At 47.1% G+C, this 10699-nt stretch overlaps 1 protein-coding gene across 8 annotated transcripts in view; it reads left to right on the top strand.

Moving 5' to 3' along the window:
- The window catches only part of ak8 (adenylate kinase 8), an 18788-nt gene extending 9137 nt beyond the window's left edge, over window positions 1-9651 (top strand). For 5 of the 8 annotated variants that reach the window (XM_025897188.1, XM_019346765.2, XM_019346766.2 and 2 more), the window contains 6 exons: window positions 2163-2285; window positions 2626-2715; window positions 3990-4131; window positions 4228-4308; window positions 4510-4639; window positions 9484-9651. In XM_025897188.1, coding sequence (XP_025752973.1) covers window positions 2163-2285; window positions 2626-2715; window positions 3990-4131; window positions 4228-4308; window positions 4510-4639; window positions 9484-9573 — 656 coding nt within the window. In that variant the 3' untranslated portion in view covers window positions 9574-9651. Of the gene's footprint in view, window positions 1-2162; window positions 2286-2625; window positions 2716-3989; window positions 4132-4227; window positions 4409-4509; window positions 4640-9483 lie in introns of those variants that run through there. The other 3 variants (XR_003213311.1, XR_003213310.1, XM_025897189.1) reach the window with 3 other exon arrangements.
- The last annotated feature ends 1048 nt before the right edge of the window (window positions 9652-10699 follow it).

The raw sequence follows: 10699 nt of genomic DNA, 5'->3' as shown, positions 1-10699 counted from the left end.
GGTGGTTCTGTGTGTCCAGGGGTGGGCGCCCAGGTACACACCGGCTCACTCCTTGGTGGCTGCTTGTCGGGACCTGGAGCCTGGGGCTCGCTCGGGCCACTTCGGAGGCGGGGTGCCCTCGGCCTCTCGGCCTGGGGCTCGGTCACTCAGGCACAGCTGGCTGCCGGCGGAGCTCATGGGCACGTCACTGCAACCCCCCGGCTTCTGCTCCGCGGCTGCTGAGTGACCCCTCATCTGGGACTCTCCTCAGCTCTTTCTGGGATAGTGGCGCGGCTGCCCTCTGTTGGTCTTCCTTGGTCTCTTGTGTTCTGGGGGCCTCTGGATGTCTTGAGTTTTGATCTCCTCCATACCTGCTTCATGCCCTGGAGGACGGGGCAGTGGCCCCCCCCACACCCTCTAGCAGATCATTACATGAAGGAACCTTTTAAAAAAAAAAAAACAAGCGCGTCCATGCTCACAGGTGTACACACAGGTGATCACACACAAACTACACCCTTTTTGGCTCCTACCTCAAAGCACACTGTGCGCTGTCGATCTCACGTGCTGCACAATAATGTTTAATATTTAGTATTTACTGTTATATTCCCATAGATCATTGTGATCTTGTTTATTACTCTCGTTTTCTTCTGCTTGCTTTCTTCTTTCTTTCTCAACAGGTGATCCAGGTGATCGATATATGTATTTTTTGTCTGCTTATTCTGTTGGTTTTTGGTTTTTTGCCCTTTTTCCCCGTCCCTCTTCCCCGCTGTTTTTCTTTCCTTCTTTCTTTCTCCCCTTTCCTTCCCCCAGTCAAGTCTGTCCCGTATTCAGCAAGTGAAAATAAAATAAACAATAAAAGGTGAATCAAATGGACCATTACGGCAAGGCTGGGATGGTCCATTTGGTAAAGTAAATCCGTTGGGCATCTTTCTTCGCCTTTAGACAATAATTCTGATGGCAAAAGAACCAAACGGGACAGGTTAAAAAAAAAGGAAAAAAAAGGAAGCCCTCTGTAAAGCTAGAACATCTCACTATTCATCACTGATGCAAGAAAATAAGAACACCTCTAGGTTTCTCTTCAGACCTGTAGCCACGCTGACAAAAAGTGAGAGCACTGTTGAGCCAACCATTCCTTTAACGTTAACTAGTAGTGACTTCATGAACTTCCATTGCGAGTGCTGTGGAGTAGGAGTTGAAGATATTAATACGAAATTCCTTCAGAGCCTTTTTAAACACGATGTCCACCAAGATGTCCTTTTTACTGTCCTCTGCGTCCAAGTCGCTGATCTTCTTCATAAGGAAGTCGTTCATGCTCCTGTAGGGCCCTCTTCTGTGGAACCAGTTTCCAGTTTCGATTCACTAGACAGACACTATCTCTACTTTTAAGATTAGGCTCAAAACATTCCTTTTTGCAAAAGCATACAGTTAGGGCTGGATCTGGTGACCCTGAATCCTCCCTTAGTTAAAAAAAAGAAAAGGAAAAAAAAAAAGGAAATGAGATCGCACATAAGTATGAATCGAGATCACGATTTTTTTAATCATGCAGCCCTACTACGGTGTGCCACAGTTTTGGTTCTGCTCCTCTTCAGCACATTCTGAGCAGCTTTAAGGACATCTCTCATCACTGCTATGCAGATGACATTCAGGTGTATATTGCTCTAAGCCTCGAGACGTGTGTACAGATCCTGCAGAGGTGCTTGGACTCTATTAAAAGTTGGATGACTGACAGTTTTTCTCCATCTTAATGAAGAAGAAGCTGGAGGCCCTGTTCGTACCCCTGACAGAGTTGTACCTGACGGAGGCTCTTGGTCCCCTTGCTCCGTTTACTAAATCTTCTGTCAGGAACTCTGGGGGGACCTGGACTCCATGATGATTGAACTACATCCTGCCGGTCCCAGAGGTCATGTGATCAGGGCCTGCTGGCTGGAGCCTCGGACACATCTAAATACTTGGCACTTGGCTTTATGAATTTTATGAACGGTGCTGCAGGAATGAAACTGTTCTTTAATGATGCCTCAGTGAAACAGCCACAGGCAGGTTTACAGACCAGTAACAGAGCAGGCAGCTCCAGCATCTTGTCCTCGGGTGTGCTCTGTACACCTGAGTTCGTTCTTCCTGTGATCTACCTGCTGATTCAGGTAAAGCATTAACTGGTGCATGTGTGTGTGTGCGTTTTGTCTTAGTGCTGGCTTTCGTCCGGACTCGTCAGCGCTCCAGAACTCCCAGAATCCTCCTGCTGGGACCACCGGGGTCTGGAAAAAGCCGTCAAGCCCAGCTGCTGTCAGAGAAGTACAGGATGGTTGACGGTACGCACCTAGGATGGGGTCACAGTTGAGGGACACCAGCTCAGGCTCACTGTGCATTCAACAGGAAGCTCCGGGCGAGCAGCTGCTAAATACACACCTACCACAGTCTCTCTGTAGCATGTAAAGATATGACAGAGACCTTAAAGGTGACTCAGGGGTCAGAGGTCACACTGATGAAAAGCATGTCCTGTCAGGTCACATATAGGTCAGAGTGAAATCTGAGGTTTCGCTCAGGTGGAGGAAGTGATGAGAACGGCCAAAGGTCACATGACGAAGACTATTTTCACATTTTACTGTGTGTGTGTGTGTGTGTGTGTGTGTGTGTGTGTGTGTGTGTCAGTGAGCTGCGGTCGCTTGCTGAGGTCTGTAGCTGCAGCTGGTTCCACTCGAGGAGCAGAGGTCCAGGCATACCTGGATGATGGACGTCCAGGTGAGCACACACTCCCACCACCATGTCTGCCTGCGGCTGTGATGTTGTCTCTGGTCGTGTCCAAATTCATGGGCTGCATCCTCGTGAGGCCACATTTGTAGGCCGATTACGTCACAGCGACGCGACAAAGGCTGTCCAAATTCGTAGACTCCTCCGAATCCAGCCGACAAATGCGTCCTCCTTTTCCCCGAATTTGAAGGATGGGTCGGGTGTGTCCTTCGTGGCCCACCATATCCCAGAATTCATAGCGCGGCCCAGCCAAACTCCAGTTTCCAACAATGGCGGCCGCTACTAAGTTTTAAAATTACTCTTATTAATCTTTCTGGGTCACAAAATAAACTTTTAACATATTTTCAGGCGAGAAAGTAGCTGTGTAAACTTCAAATATCTGCTCGGTTTATCAAGACATCGCATATTTGCAAAAGTGCTTCGACGTTTTCGGAGACGTCTGTTACCCACCAGCTTGATAGCTAGCCGGGAGCTCGAGGGTCACTGAAGCCGCCGAGAACGGCACAACTCCCGGCACATCATTTTCAGATCACCGCCGACTTTCGCTACTCAGGTTAAACGTAATATATAAGTCACTTAGACAACCTAGAAATGTTATTGTTTGGCTTTTTTCAGTGTTTTATTTGTTCGTGAGTAAATCGGTTTGGCTGAGATTAAAGATATTAGATTAGATTAGATAAAATAAAACTTTATTAATCCCCCGGGTGGTTTTCACACAGCTGAATAAACGTCAAACAGAAAACTGATTAAACAGAAGTGTGAGACGGTCGAGAGTTTACGCCAGCGTCCTGTTATATTTTAGATAGCAAGGAGCAGACGGCCGAGTTTATTAAACTCCACCGAGACAGCGGTGACGTTAATCAGAAGGCTAGACCGTCCAATTTCACAGCTGTTTAATTCCGGCCTACCCGACCTTCGGAGGACCCGGCCCACGTAGACCGTGAAGGCCGGGTCCTCAGGAGGATGCAGCCCATGAATTCGGACACAACTTCTATCAAACCTGTTATTCTGACGTAACGGGACTCAAACCTTCCAAAAAGTGCCGCTTGTCTCGCGCCAGTCCACACAAGGTTTCCCACAAGTCTCGGGGACCATCCAGATGTTTTGGGGATATATTTGTGGTGTGACTAATGTGCAAAAAAGAAGTCAGGGAGGGGGCAGAGACAGTAAGAGCTGCTATAAGCCTCTGACAGTCCCCTGCCGAGGCAGGGCCGGCTGTGACCGTGTGTGTCCAGAGGGCGTCACTAACCCCGCTGTGGCTGCAGTTCCAGACTCGCTGCTGCTGCAGGTCCTGGAGGACCGGCTGAGCCGACCCGACTGCACCCGCGGGGGCTGGATCCTCCACGGCTTCCCCTGCGACCTGCAGCAGGCCCGGAGCCTGCAGGAAAGCCACCAGCAGCCCAACAGGTACAGGCTCACTGTACTCACGGAGCCGTTCTCCAGAAAACTCCAAAATCCTTTTAACCTGCTCGCATTCTCATCTCGTCCTCCTCTTACTGTCAGGGTTTTCTTCCTGGAGCTGACCGATGACGTTTGCCTGGAGAGACTCAGTCTGAGAGCCACAGACCCGGTCAGCGGTCAGAGGTCAGGAACTTTAACCTTCTCCAGCCTTCAGATATACCTGTGACGGGAAAATTCCCACTGCAGGGAGAACATGTCTGCATCAGCCTGTCAGCCCTGTGATGTAACACACACACACACACACACACACGTAGACATACACACGTAGACACACACAGTGTTGATGTTGCAGTGGTGGTATTGAACGTGTGTGTGTGTGCGCAGCTTCCATCATGTGACTCGGCCGGCTCCGAGCTCTGAGGTTCAGCACAGACTAAAGACCCGACCCGAGGACAGCATGGAGTCTGTAACACAGAGACTGAAACAGTACAGGGTCCACAGCGCCGCCCTGCAGGTACACACACACACACACACACACACACACACACACACACACAGGAGAGAGATGGAGGCAAAACATTAGGAACAACAACAAAGACTTGTTGTGGAAGTTTTCCACTTAAATAAAGCCTGCAGATGAGCGGTGAGCGGTAGCCAACATTCTTTAATCAAAGCACACAAAGAACAGACAACCAAGCTTGGTGGAGAGCCTGCATGACCACGGGGCAGGGTCAGCAGAGTCTCACTGAGAGTAGTGTGGCTCTCACTTAAATACCTTCTCCAGGAACAAAAGGCAGTACACAGATGTTTCACACCTTAAGATTCACCACTCCCTGGAAGAGACAAAAGACTCTTCCTGTGGAGTTGTCTGCTTCCCCCAACTTCCTAACTAGACCCCCACCATTTGTCTTACAGTATGGGTGTCAGACATGTTAAAATCCAGTGGCACCAAGGCATTACAATAAAATAATGTGATTAATACATAAGTGAAAGAAATTCCTTTACAATCCCACCCTTTGATTCTCAAATCAAGAATCACATTAAAACCAGAATTTCTTTCCCAACATTCTGTATATTACATCAACATTATTTTACACTTTAAGGAGTTTCACACTGTGTATCCTCACTGCACTGTTCTCCCACCACCCTTTGTTCATCTTTAATCTTCCCCCCAATCTAAGCTCTCACATGCAAATGGCAACAACAATGATACAGAGGAAAGGTCTTCTCCAGAGTGTCAAAGTACTTTGCATGGCAAAGTGAAAAAGCATTAGATGGTCATTCCCAGTCCCATTTACATTTACAGAGTCATAATTCCAACGCTGGTCTCCCTCTGTGCTGTCACTTTTGGAGCTTGGCATGCTCTCTTCATCCCTCGATTTCCGTTCCAATGCGGCTGTAGATTTAAGGCAGAGCACGTCGTACACCTTAGTTGTCTTCCTCAACGTCAACGGCGAAACTCTTTCATTTTATTTTAAGATTTTGCTGTTCAAAATCTCCTCGTGACAATCCTTTGGAAGCCCAGTGGTGCAGCCCACTGTCATTTGTCTGCTGTCCTGCAGATGGTCCTTGCTTCTCGCTGGTCCTGTTGAAGCGTTCTCTCCCGGTCGTGGTCTGTATCTGCGTCAATCCTTCCATATCCCTCATGTCGCGGTCTCTGCAATTTAAAAATGAAAGCTTCCACGGAAAACCCTCTTTTGCCCTATGTCAGCTTAGCACAATTAGACATGCACAATGAAGTTGTGCATTGTCTCTGAAAAATTCCCAGGGATTCTCCTCTGGAGTAGTTTCACTCCAGGCCCTGTCTTAAGAAAAGGTAAAACATTAGCCAGCGGCGTGTCCTGCTGTAAATCATGTGATTAGATCATATGATTAACCCTCTGCTGTGGAAAAATAGATGTTAGCGCAGCGCATCTGTATGCACACTTTCTCACAGTGACCTCTGTACTGTAAACAATACAAGGTCATGAATAACACACCGCTGGTAAATTCAAAGACACAGAAAGTGACAATTAAAAGGTTAAGTCAGCACGGCCCAAAAGCCCATGCAACCTGTTGCTGTCACCTTTCTGCTCCTGTAAAAAGAAACATACATTCATACATCCACCCTTTTGTCAGGTCAAGGTGGAGGTGCAATCTTGCATACTGGTGTCAAGTCAGCCAAAGCTTTTGTCAGTCCAGTCAGTCCCCATTTTTATTTGCTGACAGTAGACTCTCGTGACGCAATAAGTTTCTACTGCCAGCAATGACGTCATTTCAAAAAAGAAAAAAAGAATTTAGACTGGATTACATCGCTGAATCCTTTTTGACAGGGACTTGTTTTCTGATTGTCCCAAATAAGTGGCTTTCTCCCAAGCCCATTTTAATTTTTGGAGAAACTCACTTGCGATTGTTCAACATGTTGTGTAGCGCTTTCGATCCCGATCTTGCAGGCCTGCTTCAAAAGAGAAAATTGCTAAACAAAAAAAATCTCAGTGCACTGTTAAAAATAAAAAATATGAAGGCCTCTTTTTAGAAGTTGTCTAAGCATACTCTCTCAGAATGATAGTTCAAAACAAAACTAATTGGCAGTTTCAAAGTGGTACCAAAGGAAAATGCTAAATCCCCAAAACTTTCATCCACCAGTCACACACCTCACACAACAACAATATTCTATTAGATAATGAGTTTTGTTTTCCCCCCATGTAACCAGATGTGTGTTATGATAAGACCTCCCCCACACATCAGAAACAAGAAACTCAATAATCTATTAGTCCCCACTCATCTGACCCTCCTGCATCATTCTGTTCACCCCTGCAATAATTCAATCATCCTTTCCCCAAAATAATACTAGTTCACTAGTCTATGTATCACTTTTTAACCCACTAAGTGAACCGGACAAGATGATGGTAACAGCAATGCATGCTTAAAATGCTATTTGGTCTTCATGAGCTTCATTGCATGTGTGTTTGTGTTAGTAGGATTAATGCATTTTTCTGTTTGTGTAATTTTTTGTGTACCTCTCCTCTTTGCGGTGCTCCAGACACTTTTCAATTCTCCACGCAAGGCAGTCGTTTTTTCTTCCCAGTTTCCTAAACCCAAATTTCATTCCCACACTAAAACAGCCATGTTCTCCCCTGCTCCTTCCACTGTGGTCTCATCTCATCTCTCCCCCCTTGCAGCAGTCCAGTGAGAGTCAGTTGTCTTTCAGCTTCGTCCTGTGTTTTCCACTGTCTCATCTTGCCATTTTGCTCCAAATGTGGCAAATGTCCAGCTCAGACAGTCTTTTATAAAGGTCCATTCACACACAGTGAAGTTGCAGCTCGTTGGAAATGCACATCCATCCATCCAGTCATGATGATGCCATTTTTCTCCTGGCTGTCGCTGTCTTGCACAGCTGCTGCTGCAACTTTTCTTCACTGCTCAGGATACTACTGTGAGCTCTTGATATCCATCTCGTTGTTCTGGAACTGCATTTCTTGTCTTCAGGGAGAGATTCTTGGAGCTTGTGTTCTCAGGGTGACAAACACATGGAAGTTAAGCTGTAAAACAATTCAGCCAAAACTTGGCTTGAGTGTTTCTAAATGATGTTAACCTATAATTTTCTAAATGATGTTAACCTATAATTTTCTTCCGACTGCTGCACGTGGAAAACTGATCCGGGTCTGCTCTTCACCTGCAAGTGACACACTGAGACATTTTGATCATTCTTATCACTGCTTAAAGAAACACGTCTCCCCTCTCTGGTTCTGAAGTCCCCTTTCTTAAAAACCCAGAGAGATTGTAGTTGTTCTACACTGAAAATCACCAAACCCTCTTCCTATTTTTTTTTTACTTATTTTCATCAACAATTCTGCTAAAAAGAAATTTTTTGTGTGTCCACACTAGGGGAGCTGGTGGCCTGCAGTACCACCGTCTTCCGCTAGTTGGAAACAACTTTTACGCACATTTCTACACTCCTCTCTCTCTTTTTTTCCCCCCTTGTTTTGTTCCCCATTTCAACATTTTGAACCCCATTTTCTCTGTTTTTTTTTTGTTTTTTTTCCACACACAACAACTTTTCCCACACATCCATTCTCTGCAATCTTACACACCACACATTTCCTCAGTTCTTAACATACAGTCACACATTGAGTTTTGTCCCTGGCCGCTCGGCGCAACGTCCGTTGCTACTGGATCTAGATCCTACATTTACATTCAGAGCGTCCTCTGCAATGGCCTTCTTCCCTTACCGGCAGAAAAGTGCTAAAATACCGTCACTCCACACACTGTATTGTGCAGACGTGATTATCAACGGTGGACTCGAACCACCGTTCCCTGTGATGGACCGGTGTTTCTGCAATTACTCTGGCAGACAACTGCTTTTCTTTTGCACAACACCGGAACCGAACACAAGCCTGGGGACTCGAACCCCAGGATTTTCCCTCCGGAGACTCGAACTCCGGAGCAGCAGGCACTTCACCGCTCGGCCAGACAAAAAACTCTCCATGACTGTATACAAGTTAGCTATCACTCACCCATCTGCAGGAGTCCCCTCAAAGTTGATGGTCTCTGTGGTGACTGAAACACACGGCTCCGTGACTCCTCCATTTCCTTTGCTTCAACAGCTGGTAGGACAAAGGTACCTTTTTCCTCAGGGGTGATCAGCCCGTCCACGGAACCGTTGTTCAGCGACCACACGGACCACCCTGCTCGCAGCGCCATTCTGTTGTGGAAGTTTTTCCACTTAAATAAAGCCTGCAGATGAGCGGTGAGCGGTAGCCAACATTCTTTAATCAAAGCACACAAAGAACAGACAACCAAGCTTGGTGGAGAGCCTGCATGACCACGGGGCAGGGTCAGCAGAGTCTCACTGAGAGTAGTGTGGCTCTCACTTAAATACCTTCTCCAGGAACAAAAGGCAGTACACAGATGTTTCACACCTTAAGATTCACCACTCCCTGGAAGAGACAAAAGACTCTTCCTGTGGAGTTGTCTGCTTCCCCCAACTTCCTAACTAGACCCCCACCATTTGTCTTACAGTATGGGTGTCAGACATGTTAAAATCCAGTGGCACCAAGGCATTACAATAAAATAATGTGATTAATACATAAGTGAAAGAAATTCCTTTACAGACTAAAAGGCCAAAAACAATTCAATTCAATTTTATTTATATAGCGCCAAATCACAACAAAAGTCACCTCAAGGCGCTTTATATTGTACAGTAGATCGCACAAAAACAAAGAGCTATGATTTAAATCCATGGATAATAAGATCAGAACAAGCAGCAAAGACGAGCTGTAACCCACAGGTGCACACGTATGATTCACAGGTGAAAATCAAACTCAACCACACTGAATAAACTGTGTGTGTGTGTGTGTGTGTGTGTGTGTGTTTCAGTCTGTGTATCCTGAGGCCATTCACATCGATGCTGATCAGGACCCTCACTCTGTGTTTGAGGCCGTGGCGAGCAGGCTGACCTCTGAGTGACCTCTGACTCACCTGGACTCACCTGAACAAGCTGTGGTCACATAATTGTCTGTAAAAATAAAGCATGTACTGCTCCTCCCTGTGTTTGTGCTCTCACTGACTCCGCCCACTCGCCCATGTGTTTTATTTTCCAGTAAAAGTCTGAAGCACATTTTACTAAAATCACAGAAACAAATAAAGATGGAAGTTTAAAGGAAACCTGAGCACGACTGTGACACACCCTCACACATACGCACGCACTCACACAGACTCACACACAGAGACATACACACACTGAGCACCTGTGCGTGTCCGAGTCAGCTGATCTCACAGATCAACAACAGTTTCGCTCAGCTGCACTGAGCATGCTCAGTACTACGAGTATCAGTACATTGTAGTACAAGTAATAGTTTGACTACTATGCAGTAGCATCAGTAGTGTATCAGTACTGTGATGGCAGCGTGTGTCGCCGGCCTCGGCGTGACTGACAGCCGTTGACGTCTCTGTCAGCTCGCCGCCGTCTCCTCCCGTGTGAGAGCAGTAATCACAGTTTAGGATGCCTTCATGTTAAAATATCTCCGTTTACCTCTGAAGTCGAGATTGAAACCTCGCTCAGACGCTCGCCGCCGTTTCAAAGCGCTGATTTGGGTAAATGACTATAATTAATCCTCCGCCGCGGTGGTTTGAGGCCCCGCGGGGCCGGGCGTGCCGTTTGATTGACAGCTCTATTTTTAAGCCTTCCTGCTGACAACAGGAAGTGGAGCGGGAGGGAACGGGGACGTTTGATGGATGATGGACAGTTTGTCCTCATTTCCTCTTCCTCCTTCCATGAAGTCCTGAGCGCGGCGCCCGTCCCCACCTGGAGCCGACCTGACGGCACTGATTGGAGGAAAGTTTCTCCTTGAGAATCTGGACCAGGTTCTGCAGCTGAGCGGGGAACCTTCCGAGGGAGCCTCTCCACCCTTCTGATGATGCGCTTCAGTTTCAGAGGTCACGTGTGTGTCAGGAGCTCCCTGTGGGCGGGTCAGCAGTGTGGCCGGCTGCTGCTTTGGAGCAGTTATTGAAACCATTCTGACGCCAGAGCCACGAGGATGCTGCGAGCAGAGGAGATGGAGGTGGTCTGCTGTGGCGGCCCCTGAAGGAAAGA

The sequence above is a fragment of the Oreochromis niloticus genome, linkage group LG12 (assembly GCF_001858045.2).
Source record: "Oreochromis niloticus isolate F11D_XX linkage group LG12, O_niloticus_UMD_NMBU, whole genome shotgun sequence".
In the NCBI taxonomy this organism is placed as follows: Eukaryota; Metazoa; Chordata; class Actinopteri; order Cichliformes; family Cichlidae; genus Oreochromis; species Oreochromis niloticus.
This window is presented reverse-complemented; position numbering and strand designations above follow the sequence as displayed.